Below are 16468 nucleotides of genomic sequence, written 5' to 3' on the forward strand. Positions count from 1 at the left end.
CATAAATTGATGGATCTGGTTGTTGTTCGTTTGATTAATGTTAGGGGTATTGTTAAACAATTGACGACGATGACAAACATGTAATCAATTACCTCGATTAAAGCAAAAACAATGGTTAATGATGACTAAACAGGGCCAACTATACTTCGAGACGAACGGACAGGTAAACCAAGATGAAAATCCAATTGGTTTGAGGTTTAATGACGGCTAGGGTTAGTGTATTGTATCTGCAAGTTTAATTAGGTTGTAACAATCGTTTATAAGTATAGTATGATTCAGTTGATGTCGGCATGAGTATATTAAGAAAACGAACATTTATTGATTGATTACCCAAATTAAAACGTCGGTGGAACTCGTTTAAGGTAAGGTAATGAATTTATCATATCAAGTACGCGATTGTTAGCCGAAAATTATGGTTCAAGACAGGAAGGGGGGGGGGGTACGTATCGACAGGAAGAAGAGGGAAAGAGGAAAAGGAATGTATGAGTATATTACAAAATCGTCCCTGGTCTTAGATGTTGGTTACAGTGCTGAACTAAAGTTAGTAAAGGGGGTTATTAGCTCATTATCCAAAGCTGATCCAACTAATAATAATAATAATAATAAAATTAATAATAATAAAAGAATACTTAAACGAATACGAAACTTTAATGATTGGGTTACCCATATGGATCGGGTCAGGTAACAGTTACAACTACGTGAAAACGAAAAAATCCGAGTTGTTACACAAATGACGAATGACCTAAAACAAAATACTTTGGTCAACCTTAGGACATTTGTCTTATCCCATTTTCTTAAGAAAAAAAGAATAAAAATTGTTATCGTGCATTCATGCTAGGGTGGTCATAGTTTGGTTTGAAACTGCGAAACTGCTTAAACCGGTTATCGATTCGGTTTCATGGTTGGTTTTTTGTCTTAAGTTTCGATCGATTGGTTTTAAAAATATCAAACTGTAGCGAACGGTTTGGTTTACGATTTAGACCAAAAACCAACCGTATAAAACCGCGCATTGCTCTATAATTTAATTTATTTACTATCTTAAAATATCTTAGATTATATATGAATATACTTGTTAAATTAGTACTAGTAGGGTATATAATATATATTAACTACATACTTGCAATGAATTAGAAATTTTGCTAAGCCAATGGTTAACTTCTTAATGTATTTTGGCATATTAAAGTTTGGTCAGTAGTTATTTTGATATGTGTTTCGAACAACTTGTGCTTAAACTTAGATTGTGGATAGATTGTGTTTAACATGTTCAATATATGTAACTTATTGACAACTTTACTATAAATATATATCTTACCTTATGTTGAACAATTTGTATAGCCCGAAAGGCCCAAATCGTTAAACCAAACCGGAACCAAACCGTTACTAGCGGTTTGGTTCGGTTTGGTTTGATTTATGAGTTCTACGGTTTGGTTATGGTTTATAAAAACTAAAAACTCTTACTATCGGTTTGGTTTACGGCGGGACACCAAAACCGCGAAAATCAAACCGCGAGCACCCCTGATTCATGCATACGGTTTGCGAAAGACGGCCTACAACTATAGAATCAATAACCCACCTAGGCGGCTGGGCCTATAAAAATCTTCCATCATACCACCTTTCTTCAAAAATTTTATTCTAAAGACCCAACAAGTTAGCCCAAAATTATCCTTTTGTTGCATATTCCAAATTGATCAATATTTCAATATGACCCCAAAACAAAATAGCTTTGACACAAACCTCAGCATCAAATCCTCTGAATGTTGAGATCCGGGACTCGAGTCAACTCAAATCATGTGGATAAGTAAAAGCAAGTTTCGAAATTGATGAAATAAAATAAAGTCAGAAAAAGGTACGTTAAGGAGGAGGTGTCACAATTTTATTATATAAAAAAAACCGAAGTCGGTCATAGGCCTATGCTATCTTCACCATATAACCAACACGTATCTCATCATGTCCGTACACCACAAACAACCATATTCAACCATGGCTTCAAAGCTCGTCAAAAACCACCATCTCCGCACCCTAACCACATCTCGTACCGTCTCCATTTGCAGGCGAAAACTAAACGAATCCGTTTACGAGAAGGAAGTAGAGGAGGAGGTTGAGGCCAGTCCTCCAGTTGAAGACGTCTTGCATGAACCCGAAGAGTATTGGGAGCCTCACCCGGACACCGGTGTATTTGTGCCCGCGAGTGAACAAAACTCGGAGGAACCCGCGGTGACATGCACCACCGAGGAAACGGTGTTGGATGAGAAGGCGTTTTTCCGACCGTTAGAGGATTTGGAACCGCCTCCGCCTGAGTCGTTTACAGGCGAGATACCTCCGGTTGATCCTTTTGCTGATTAGTTTTAACTGGGAATGGTTATGTATTTACTATATATTTATTTAATGTTGTCTTGTATGTTGTATCCTGCTTTGTTTCGATCTCATCAAGTCTTTTATCCTTGGAACGATCAAGAAGCATCATGAATATGTGTTTTTCGTTTATCAAAATTGCATGAAAGTCCCAAGACCCTACTAATAACAATTTAATTACTATTACCGGAATTTTTACCGGATATGATTGATTGATATATAGGCAGCAAAACCCACCGTTAATACCATCTGTATCGGTTAGGTTTGTACCCGTAGTTCCAACAAACCCGAAAAAATCAACACACATAATATATTGATGCTCGTATAGTTTAGCTTATGATAAATTTTTTTTTTTTATTTAAAACGACGTGTGAATATCGGTTGGTAACACCCACAAAGTGTGAGTACGAGTCGACGTGAATTTGGCTGTTATGTTCAGTTACAACATCGAAACTAAACAAAAATGTTAATTCGTCAATGGCTAAATACATAAAATTAACGTACTAAAAAACAAACAATAGCTTGTTTAGTGACAGATATTTTGATTTTCATACTTGATATTTTGATCTTTTTTCGTAACATGATATATATTTATTTTTTTTAAAATAGATATATTAAAATATACTAATACTAATTTGAAACAAGTAAAGATTGATCAGATGAGATCTTAAAGCATGTGGTAAAAAATAGATACACTTAGATTCATATACAAGGAGTTTGATGAGCAAGTACCACCATGCGCTCGTGGAGCTAGCGACGTGTGTGATGTAACATTTGTTAATTTTTAAATCTAAAAACCCGACTCGTTTTAAATTTTCGGGTACTACCCTGCGCTAATGGAGCGACGTGTGTGATGTAATATTCGTTAATATTCAAACCCAAAAACCCGAATCATTTTAAATTTTCGGATTTGTTTATATATATATTGGGAAAAGTTAACGTACAAATGAAATTAACATGCTAATTGTGAGAATCAAGTATATTAATTAGACATAGAAGTAGAGTAATTATGTAATTATATCATAGAGTAATTATGTAATACTGAGTATTACATAATTACTCTACTTAATTCTCACAATTAGGACGTTCATTTCATTTGTATTTGATTCAAACTATATATATAGAGAGAGAGAGAGAGAGAAGGGTTAAAATAAAAATCCACTCCAGTTGCGAAAACCATTAAAACTCTCTTAGAGTCGTTGATCTAAGTGATCCAACGGTTAAAATTAATTGAAATATTTTCTTATGTTACTCTGTATTATTTTATTTGTACTAAAAGTACATAAATGACAAAAGGGTAAACTCTTAGGCTAGCAATAGTGGGGCGATTAAAAGGGGCGACAGAGGCAACAAGGGGCGCAAACACCTCCCTCGGGGCGATAAGGGGATGGGCGACTAGCTTTGTCGCATACAATGTTTTTTATTATTATAATAGTTTTTGTGTGTGATATACATACATATATATATATATATGTGTGTGTGGTACAAAACCATCACACCCTAAAACAAAAACACACCCTTCACTGACTGGGCGCCACATGACGCAAGTCGTCACATTTTGTAGTTCATCCACTGTACATAGCCTTATGCATGTACTTTATGTCATAATCAAACTAACTCTCTCTCTCTCCTTTTCATTTGAATTCTCAGCTCTAACATATTCAAATTTACCCCATCTTTCTCTTTCTCTCACTCTCATATACAAAAAAACATCTTTCAAAGTCTCTCATCTCCTATCATTTCTCCCTGCCATTTAGCATCAATACCTTCAATTGTTCATTGGTCTATCGAATTCATCTTAAACTCAGTCATTTGAAAAGTGTAAAGTCACCGAAAAGGGTTTGTTAGCCATATAAGGGTTTCTAGATGGTTCATGCGAACTTAGAGAGAGAGAAGGGTTGAGAAAGGGGTGGTGGTTCATGCGTTTTTGGTGACCGGAAAGTGATTGTTGGAGATATTAGAATGATAAAGTGGTAGAGAGAGAGAGAGAGAGAGAGATGAAAATGAAAAAAATGTGATTTTATAAAATTGTACTTTGTATTTTGATTTTTCATAGGTTTCACCGTCTCTTTATTATTTCTTTTATTTTTCAATTTTATTTTCTCTATAAAATTGCACAAAGAGTGGAAGAAAAAAATATGTTTTTAACTCTTTGTTATGGTAGTTTATTTAATCTGGAATAACTTTTTACCATTTTACACATAAATAAAATAATTATCATTTAATATATATACCACAGAAGATAACATACGTTTCGCTTCTAAGATTATATTTGCCACAAAACGATAACATATGTAAATAATTAAACTTAAAGTTGAAGACATCATCAGTCTCTTCGGTCACCGGTGGCAACCGCTTCTCCATTTTGGCTAATAAAATGATTCAATTAATAATTTTAAAATATTAATGAACAAAATTTTTAACATATTTTAATTAATAATTGAAATTTTTAACTTCGCTGTGGATGGATTAAAAACAAATCTTGTCGGTGTGGACAGATTTAAAGTAATCTTGTCGGTGTGAACGGATTTAAAATAATCTTGGATTAAAAATAAATCTTGTCGGTGTGGACAGATTTAAAGTAATCTTGTCGGTGTGAACGGATTTAAAATAATCTTGTAGGTGAGGATGAGATTTTAACTTTTAAGAACAAAACAAAAATATCGTATCCTTGGTACAAATTCATCTCAAATGCATCTTGGAAGACGAAATTTAAAGACACAACTTTCAAGGTTTTTAGAATTTGAACGGATAAGTTAGGAAACACAAAAAAGCCGTCCGCGAAGACTATTTTTGAGATAAATATTTAGTGAGAAAATATGGACGGGTCTCTCAAGATTTTCAAAAGTTTGGTCGATCGAATTTTCAGAAATTCTTACACGTGCAAAATACAATTGGTTTATAAATCTGGTCGGATCTTATCCTAATGTGTCACCCTAGTTCAAATTATGTGAGCTATTTTGGAAATATTAAAGAATTTAGGGCTGAAACACATTTTCTCTCTCTAGAAAAGGGATAATTTGTGAATTTTCCCTATTTCCATATGATGAAAATCACATTCTTTAAGATATATAAAATATTTGATTCGACATTAAACCCACTTTGTATTTTGTATTTTCTTTAAAATATATAATAAAATAACATAACACAAAAACAAATAGACACACTTTAAAAAATGATGATTAAAGTCTTTTAAACAATTTTTCATAGTTATCACTAATAATAACTTTATGTCATAAATATCACTAATAATCTTATTTATGTCATACATATCACTAATAATAACTTTATGTCATACATGTCATTAACATCTTATAATTATGTTATACATGAAATCTTGGAGGGGACATACGTAATGCTAAATTTAAATGTCCATCAAACCTCTGAATCTTGAAAATTTACAAAAACATATCTCAAATACTAAAAAACCTTATTAGATAAATACACAAGAGCAAAAGGTAACATCAACCACATCATGATGAATAAATTATATCATATATAATGCTAAATTTGAAAGAGTAAACATAACAGTGTAAAAAGAAACAAGGAAAAATATAATAATGTAAAAGAAAACAAGGAAAATAAGTTATTGTGATTTGTGAAAAAGAAAAAAAAAAGAGCAAAAGAAAGTCAAACTTGCAGACTATAGCACATGCTTCAGTTTTGTTTCCTTCTTGAGATCTTTTTTTGCTATATGTTTCTGTTCCTATTTTCCGTTTGTTTCCAGCATCTTCGAACACCTCAGCAATCACTAAACGAACATCGACATGCTTCTGCCTCACATATCTGTCTCTGACTTATCACTCTACCAAACGACCATTGACATGGAGCTCTGGCTGGCATACGGTGGAGAACGGGCTGCCATAGATAAGGTCTAAATCAACCTCTAGTACTTGGAGTTAGAGTCATCAATGTCGTGTGTGATGGGCGAGCTGTGGTCGATGGTGATGGGATATTTGATTTGGTTTTTGTTTGAAGAGTGATGGTGGTGAGATCTAGATTTATTATTTATTTTCCTTCGGGTTTTGGGAGAGAAAGAAAGATAAGGGTAAGGTGTAAGGTGGAACCTTCATGTCACATTATCTTGTTTTGGAAGAGAAATGAAGATAAAGGTGATGATGTAAGACATAGGTTGAATACAGGAAGGACTAGAGGTGGGCAACGAAACCGGTTCCTGGAACCGAACCGGTGGACTCGAACCGGACCCGAACCGGTTCCTACCCGTTTTTTGTAGGAACCGGACCCTATCTGATTCAACCCGATGATCCGTGACCGGTTCTTGCATTTCTGAGTGTGAGCGGGTAGGAACCGGAACCGAACCGGAACCGGTTCTGGAACCGAACCATCCGGAACCGGTTCCTAACCGGTTCTAGCCGTTGGATCGAATATAGCCGTTGGAAATCGTTTTTTTTTGGCCGTTTTTTGACCGTTGGGGTCAAAAATAGCCGTTTTTTGGCTCCCCCAAGCACCCCACTACTAGTATAAATAGGTATTTGGTGTCATGGGTTCATCACAACACTCAAAACGCAAACCCGAACGTAAAAAAATACAAAAAAACGCTATTACAACGTTTTGAGTTCTCTAATCTCTTCTTCTATATTCATATTTGTTATTATGGCTACCTCACAATCATCGGTTGGTCAAGGTTCCAACGCCGAACCAAGTTTCGTTCGTATTGTACCTCATAATCGTAATCAAGAGATTTGGTGCAATTGGGATTTGGTTGAATTGAGTGACCATTCATTGAAGGCTCGGTGCAAGTTTTGTGGGATTTATTTAAACTCACTTTCGAATTCAAATTTGAAGAAACACATCGAAAAACCGTATTGCAAGGCGTTGAAAAAGAACGTTGATTCGCAACAAACGCAAATGGATAGTGAAGGCGGAATATTTACATACCAAATTGATCGAGTTCAAGATCGTATGGCGAAGTTTGTGATTCAAGAAGCTTTGCCGTTTAGCCACTTCGACAACCCTCGCTTAACCGCCGTGATTCGAGATACGCTTCAACCACAATACACTCACGTAAGTGGTCATACTCTTAAACGTTATTGTTTAAAATTGTGGAAGAAGGCCAAAGAGGTACTAATTGCATATTTTGAAAATATAAATACGGGAATAAACTTAACTAGTGATGTTTGGTCGGCTCCACATGGTTTACCCGAATCTTATCTTTGTGTCACCGCTCATTGGGTAGACCCGTCATCGTGGGAAATGATGAAACACACCATTGCTTTCGAACTCTTTGAGTATCCACATACGGGAGATAATTTGTTTGAAATTTTAGATTATGTTATAAAAACTTATAAACTAGAAAATAAAATATTTTCAATGGCATTTGATAACGCGTCGAATAATACATCGGCGGTTGATAAATTAAAATTAAAATATACGCCAATTTGCAATGGTGTATTTTTTCACTCAAGGTGTGTTGCACATATCATTAATTTAATCGTGCAAGACGGACTTGCTTCGGATGAGGTTACATCGGTTATAAACGATTTTAGACTAATGATACATGAAGTTTTTAAGAAAAGTAAAAAAAGACAAATGGAATATAGAAAATTTTGTAAAGATACGGGAAGAAAAGCTTTGGGAGCTAATTGGGATGTACCTCATCGATGGAATTCCACTTGCATAATGTTTCAAAGTGCTTTGAAACAAAGAGAAACTTTACAAATGTTTCATTCTAGTCTTGCCGAGAATGATTTGGCAATCCCCTTTTCAAATGAGAAATGGGAAATTATCAATGACTTATCGACTTTTCTTGAAGTTTTTAAAACATCAACTACGAAACTATCGGGAACGTATTATCCGACAAGTCCCTTGGTTCTTTCGGAGTTATTTTTAATCGTTAACAATCTTAAAGAATTTGAAAATAAAAGTCCAATGTTTTCAAACATCATATTACAAATGAAGTTTAAATTAAAAAAATACTTTCTTGAATTGCCACCGGTTTTTACTTGCGCCGCCGCTTTAAACCCAATGTTAAATGTTACGGTGGTTGAATGTGTGATAGACGAAATTTTTTCAGCCTTAGATATGCATGAAGTTGACCCAAACTTTTCAACAGAGGCAAAAAATGATTTTAACTTGAATTTTAAATTTATGTATGACTTTTATTTAAATAAATATGGGTCAAACATACACATGCCTATGCCGGGGGGGTCTTCATCAAATTCAAGTGCTACTAGAGTACGAGATCCCATGATTAGCCTTATGAACACCTTTCGCAACGTAACGGCTAAAAAACAAAGGGGTAACACCCCTTCAAGAGAACTATGAAGGTATAGTGCAAATGATTACTCTACCGGTTTATCCGAAGAGGAATATGGCACTTTTGATGTTTTGGCTTGGTGGAAGGTAAAGGAAACCGAGTTTCCGATTCTTGCCACCATGGTCCGTGATTTACTAACCGTCCAAGCTTCTACGGTAGCTTCGGAATCCGCTTTTTCTCTTAGTGGCAGGGTAATATCGGTGAGAAGAACAAGACTAAATTCGGAGTCGGTGGAGATGTGCATTTGCTTAAAGGATCACTTGGACTCAATCGATCGTATTCAACACGTAACCACTCTCGAAGATGAAACACCACTTGATGTTCGAGTGCACAACGAACAAGAAGGCATTTCTACAAGTAATTCCGAGGAAGAAGTCGCCGCTCAATAATTACGACGAACAAGAAGGCTTTTCTAGAAATAATATGTCACAACTTTATATTTATAAGTTTAATGTTTTGTTAGTTTGTTTTTGAAGATTTTAAAACATGTAACCATTTTTTTTTTGAACTTCTTAAAGTAAATAAAATGAATTTTATGTTAATTGTTTTGTTTATTTTTCATGCTATACAAATACGAATCGTAGTTTAGAATCCAAATCGCAAACGAAAAACGAAAAAAAAAACTAAATGCACTTGTATTGCAAATCCAATGAGCAAGTTTACATTGTACAATGGTTACATATTTAACTGATGATGTTCCAACTGATGAAACTCTGCAACTGATGTGTCACTGATTCATATTTTGCATCAGTGACAACAAACTCTGCAACTGATGAATGTTCCCACTGATGAGTATTCCTCATCAGTGGCAACCTTCAGTAGTTGTCTTCAGTGGCAACCTTCAATAGTTGTCTTCAGTGGCAAACATCTTCAGTAGTTGTCTTTTCTTCATCAGTTAATTGTTTATTTTTATGTTAATTGTTTTTTTTTATTTTTCATGTTATACAAATACGAATCGTAGTTTAGAATCCAAATCGCAAACGAAAAACGAAAAAAAAAAAAAATTTTTACACTGTAACCGGTTGAAACCGGTTACAGTACAGGAACCAGGTTAGGAACCGGTAAGAACCGGTTAGATAGGTTAGGGGTCCGAGGGTGGGAGAACCGGTTCGGTTCCCTAACCGGTTCGAGCCTGGAACCGGTTTAATTGAGGGTTTTGAATATAGGAACCGGTTAGGAACCGGTTCCGGTTCCTAGTCCCAAACCGTTTTGAACATGCCTAGTCCGAAAGACATTATTGTGAATTTACCAAACTACCATTTTGATTAAAAAAAGATTAAATCTAAGGACATACGTTGCACATCTAGAACCACATAATTGAGTTTCCAGGGTTTTCGCAATTGGAGTGAGTTTTCAGCACACACTTTCCATATCTATATATATATATATGTATGTATATATAATGTTATTAATTCACCTCAAGTTTTGTTTCATGTATTTTATGCAATTATTGCGTTTAAAACAAAATTCAGGGATCAAATATGTCAAAACTAGTAATCTGATCTTTTTAGCCGCGTCGCGTAGTGCGACGAACTCAAGAACGCACAATGGCTTTGTTCTGGTCGCGTATAGTTTTTTTTGTTGATAAAATCAAGAATTCAATCCAATTCATGGTCAAATTGATTAGTTTTATGTTTTGATTAACATTTTTATGATCACATTAATCTCCTTTAATCAAAATTCCTATTTCACAAGTCTTAATTTATGATTATTATTCAACTTTTTAAAACTTTTTAACACAAATTAATTCTTTGACCAAATTAATTAAATTGAAACACCCTTGACTCATTTTTTCCTAATAAATTGAGCTCAGTTCTGCTCTTCAACTGTGATATCCTTTGCTTAAACTTTGATCTTCTCTTTTGTGATTGGAGTATTTTCTATTTACTTTGACTAATAAAGTCAAATCGATCAAGTTCAAGACTTTTACTTATATTTTGTGTCCTTTCCTTGGGTATGTTTGTGTTATTTTTCTGCATGTTTCCATCATTTAGAAACTTAATGCTATTTTAAACTTAACTTAACGTTAATGTTAGTTTATCAAAAACAAACTTGATTCGTTATCGTATTTATTCGGTTTGGTTTAGTTATCTTATATATCCAACATTTAAAACCAAATTCTTTTAATCTATTATTCCAGAAATAATATTTTTATTAAGATGGAAATGAACCCAACATAAAAAGTTGAGTTTGGGTCCAACTGAAAACGAATCACTCCCCTAAACTAAGTTCCTTACTTTTTTGGCCCGTTTGATTTCCGTGAACGGACCAAATACATAAAATTGATTAACCACTATCGAACTTGATTTTAAATTAAAAATAATAACTTAATTACTTTTACGTCAAAACTCTAGATTTTAACCAATTATATAATAAAAATATATTTTTGACATAAAATACTAAAAAACCACCAAACTTAAAAACAATCGCATCTTCACCTTTACTGTTTCATTTTAAGAATATTATTATATCTATAGAAATTATTTCTTATAATATCTCGCCGAACCGAACTCACTTGGTCCAACTCGCTCATTCACCTATGTTCGCTTTTACTCGCTTATTTCAACAAGTGAGTTTTTCGTAACCCCATTTTAAACTTCACAATATTTTTCGGTGTAGCACGTATTAAATTTTATTCCGTTGATTATGCATTTGTTTGCAAACAGATTCACATTATGTTGTTTGTGTTGTTATTCATTCATACTGTTTATGATGTATAAATGTATTATGTGCAACAAGTTTACTGTTTTTTTGTTGACACGCAATCACAAATACAGTGAGGGTTCGACTGGACGTACCTGTGCCATCTAACACTTCAACTTTGGTTGTTTTGCTTGGTGGTTCTCAGTTCCCTTATTACTACGACCTCGGCCAAACGGAAGGGCGACATTGTTTATTTTCATTTACTTTATATTTGAATTTATAGCACATGTCGATTGTTGAATAACACTTATATATATATATATATATATATATATATATATATATGTATATAAGAAAAGATTATGAAAGCTCACCAACACTTGTTATTGACAAATGCTATTATTTTAATTGTGCTACAGATTGATATGATAAAGTGCAAGGGCAAGAAAACTAGATCGACTTTAGGTTCTATTTAAACGAATAGTAATTGTCTCTTTCCGATGTAATAATATTTGCCTTATTATCAAACTATTTGTGTACTAGGGAAATTATGGAATAAAATGAATATATTGTCACTATCAATTAGGGATGAGACCGGTATCGTACAGGTTGGTCCCAGTCCCGAAAATCACAAATTTTTTGTACCAGTATTGAATGTAAAAAAATCAGGAAATACCGGTACCGATACCGAAACTCAAAACTTTGGTACCGATTTGGTAACGACGGTACCGAATCGGTACCTATTTTGGTACTGGAACCGGTACTGGTACCAAATTTGCCCATCCTTATTATTAATGGTGTTATGAGCTTATGAGTGATCTGTATGTTGCACCCGGGCGTATTCTTTGACATTCGTGGCAATACAAGATACACCTTATTTATTACGTAGCGACCTAACAATTAAACAAACGCTACTGATTATGACCTGTATACATCGGGGAGCTATATATAAGTGATATACATATTATAGTAACTAGCATATTAATATTAAAGCCCTAGTATGTGCTAAACAGCTTAAACAAAAATATTTTCGTTTAACAATACGCTGTGATCTTAAACCCAAACGTTAGTACCAAAACAAGCATTGTATCATCCGTCAAACCGAAAAAGACTTATAAAACACTTATTTGAGATGTTTTAAGCAACTTGTGAAAATATTTTGGATTTTTACAACCAAATGGTATGTTTTTCTTAATTTACAAAAATTAGCCCAAAAACACTCGTGTTTGCATTGTTTATCACACCCGCACTATTTTTCTAATAAAAAACCGAACCCGAACTAAATTTAGACTTAGGATTTCATGCATGGCATGCGAAACGAGGCAAAATAGGGGCCCTCTCTTGATGGCGGCCGCAGGTAGTGGGGTCCCACCCACTTGTGATATCTTCACATTTAAGCGACTTCAACTTGATTTTTCACAAAATATCCTAAACCTACTCCTGAACCAGCTTATACTCTTCATCGTTCAGCAAAAACCTCAAGGTAACATCCATTTTTATGAGTTTTGATGCTTGTTTAATCAAGTTTTTAACATAAAGATTATGTTTTAATTAGGAAAAACCATGTTTAACCATGTAAAAACCTTCAAGCTGGTCCAAAAATATACTTTGATGTTAAACATTGTAACAAATCATAATAAAATACTTTTTTTTTGGCTAAAAACACGGATTAGGAGGTTTATATCACGTTTTTTCGATTTAAAAACTTGATTTATAACGCTAATCAAAACCCTATGTTACAAGGCTGGATGATTGATGTTCTATGCTTTGTTTTGTGTTACTTGATCTGTAGATACACTATATAGCTAAACAAGAACCCGAAAAGGCAAGAAAAGAGCCTAAACACCCGGAAACCGCAAAGGTACTAACTGAATACTTGTTTAGGAGCTGTTTGTGTCTAGATTGTGACGTGTTTGTTTTTAGAATATGAAATTTGCAGTGATTTCAGGGATCGTATGAATGAGTTCCTGTTCAAATTTGGTAATTATCGATAAACGAAGAATATTTGACGATTTTATTACCGTTAATTGATTATTTATTGTGAAAAATAGCAAAACAGTTTAGAAAACTATGAAATTTTGTGGAGAACTCAGTAATATCATTTTAATATCACAAATGAAATTTGGGGTCCATTGGAGAACCCTAGATGTATTTTGTGGATTCTCGTTTAATCGAGTTTTAACAATCGATTTATCCTCAAAAAGGTATTTTAGCTAAAAGGTTAAGTTCTGGAAATTTTATAGTGATATGTGTCACACCCCGACCAAAGGCGGCAGAACATGCCGGGGTGAAACGGATTGCCCAAAACACAAAACACTATTAAAGTGACAATATTTAATCAACTCGTTTATTTCATACATTAATAAAACAACACATTTTGTTCATACAAAACAAATTGAATACAAGTAAACAAATATATATTGTTCGTTTTGCTAATATCTTAATAGTCTTGATAACGTTTTTCGTGAAGTCCTCGAGTCAACAAAAGTCAAACCTGTAACATTGCATAAAATAGAATTTGTCAACACAAAGGTTGGTGAGCAATTTTATAGTTTTGAACAATAAGTATATAATAGGAAATTCCACAACTTGTATACAAAACAATAAATAATAGCAACAATTTGGATAAATGAGATCGTTAAATAGCATACATTAGCGACACCGTCTATAAGAGAATACCAAATAGATTCGGATTTCTATATGAGATCGTTAATAAGAATACATTAACGACACCGTCTATAAGAGAATACAAATAGATTCGGATTTCTATGAGATCGTTAATGAGAATACATTAACGAAACCGTCTATAAGAGAATACCAAATAGATTCGGATTAATTTTCGGATGACCGATCCTTTTAATCCAGTCCATATAATGTCTTTTTCGGGAGCCAGAGGAAATGCATCTCAGGTACATCAATTAGTAGGTATGAGAGGATTAATGTCGGATCCCCTAGGGCAAATGATTGATTTGCCCATTCAAAGTAATTTACGCGAAGGACTCTCTTTAACAGAATAATTATTTCTTGCTACGAAGCCCGTAAAGGGGTTGTGGATACCGCTATACGAACATCAGATGCAGGATATCTCACGCACAGACTTGTTGAATAGTGCAACACATTGTTATACGTCGAACAGATTGTGGCACCGTTAGAGGTATTTCTGTAAGTCCTCGAAATGGAATGATGGCGGACAGAATTTTTATCCAAACATTAATTGGCCGTGGTGAATCAACCAACCAAAAACGGTAAACACATTAGCATTTAAGCATGTATGCATATAACACCAAATCGAGCATTTATTTAAGTAAAGTATACAATAAAGTTTGTGGTTTAAGACTCAAGTATAAAACATTTAGTTTGAATAAGTATGAAATATCACTCCCAAAACAAAAGATGGAAAACGGGAAATGAAAGTACTCACGTTCAAGTAATAAACTTGATCGGTAAAATGACGAGTAACCAGAAGGATGGGGTTTAATGAGCAAAGTCTAGATGAAAGGAAGTCTCGTATTAGAAAGGTTGTCTAGGAAGTCTTTAAATAATATAAATGATACGAAATGCAAACAATTTAAAGTTTAAGGTTTAACATATAAATATTTAAGAAAAACATAATAATAGTCGTTTAAAAAATACAAGTTTTGTAAGGCCCCGTTACCGGTGCCCTACTTTGGACGTTGGATTTACTCATAAACACAGTTATAAATATTATAGATAATTAAACATTCGTGGAATATTAAAAACTTTCATAAACATTACAATCAAATCCATAACTTTGTCTTTAACGAACATATTGTCTTTCGAATCAAAAACATTAATTAAAAACGTCTTAGGTCTTCAGATGTCAGACTCTTATTCTCCTGCCATGTGCCCCCGCTCAATCCAGCTGTCTCATTCTACTCAACTGCGTGCATACTAAAAGTCAGCTACGCTGAGTGAGTTCTAGTTAATCATAACACATACAACACATTCGTAACTACATACTTTCGTACATACTTCATACTTTCATACTTGCATAACCATACCTTACATTTTAAAGAGCATTACGCCCTATAACCTTCCCATATATTATTAGGGTATGGAACCCTTTAACCTTCGCATATATTATTAGGGTGTGCAACCCTTTAACCTTCGCATATATTATTAGGGTATGCAACCCTTTAACCTTCGCATATATTATTAGGGTATGCAACCCTTTAACCTTACCTTACCTTTCATTATCATATCCATACCTTTAATACCATACATATAATAGTCGTACATACTTCCGTATTCACATACACATATCATACATACTACACTATACTTGCCTTAACAATAAGTGCAATACCCGAAGGTCGTTCACGTACTGTCAAGCATACATACATAACTATCACAATCGTCATTAAGACATACAGTTACCATTTAAGGTAAGTGTATTAACATTCACATCGAGTATGCACACAGCCCCAAAAACATAACAAGGAAAATGGGGCTAGAAACTCACCTGAACTCGGTTACGTTCACCGCTAATTGTTATTCCTTTCTTGAGCTGTCCACGGCTAACTGTATAATAATTACATGTATCAATTAACTATTACTACTCATATCGCATTTTTAGTCTAGATATAACCCTCAACGAATGAGGGTCCGGGGGACAGCGCCCCTGGCAGCGGGGTTCTAGGGGCGGTAGCCCCTAGAGGGGTCCAAGGGGCAGAGCCCCTGGCTGGGGTTAAGCTGTCTTAACACATTTTCCATTAGGATTTTAAATTATTTTCTAATTCGTTAACTCATTCTTCATAACGAATTAAGTCTAATTCGTTAGCTAATTCGTTATCTTTAGTGATCTGGTTCGTTAACCGATTCGTCATCTGTTCAGCATCTGATTCGTCATCTAAATTCGTTATCTGAACATCATGTGATTCCTTATTCTGATTCGTTAGCTGTTTGGTTATTCTGGTTCGTCCTCGTAGCATAGCGAATGGCGAGTAACGAACTAACTGGTTCGTTATCTAAATATAACGAATTGGATATTCTGATTCGTTATCTGCACATAACGAATTGGTGTGTATCGAATCACCTGATTCGTTATTTTAACTTTAACGAATTGGCTTAGTCTTATCCAGACTTTGACTTAGGGTCAAAGTCAAAACTGATATGAACACAACTGGTCAACAAACCCCCAGATTTGCAATTAACCTTCAAATCTCAACGAAATAT

The 16468-nt window shown here is 34.3% G+C and overlaps 1 protein-coding gene across 1 annotated transcript; it reads left to right on the forward strand.

Moving 5' to 3' along the window:
* The first annotated feature begins 1834 nt into the window (after positions 1-1834).
* LOC143564019 (late embryogenesis abundant protein At5g17165-like) lies at positions 1835-2489 on the forward strand. The gene has a single exon (XM_077051420.1). The coding sequence runs from the start codon at positions 1948-1950 to the stop codon at positions 2341-2343; it is 396 nt and encodes a 131-aa protein (XP_076907535.1). The 5' UTR covers positions 1835-1947; the 3' UTR covers positions 2344-2489.
* The last annotated feature ends 13979 nt before the right edge of the window (positions 2490-16468 follow it).

Source organism: Bidens hawaiensis, unplaced genomic scaffold, assembly GCF_021521415.1.
Source record: "Bidens hawaiensis isolate Kalapana, Puna unplaced genomic scaffold, B.hawaiensis_p1.1 tig00021689_1, whole genome shotgun sequence".
Lineage (NCBI taxonomy): Eukaryota > Viridiplantae > Streptophyta > Magnoliopsida > Asterales > Asteraceae > Bidens > Bidens hawaiensis.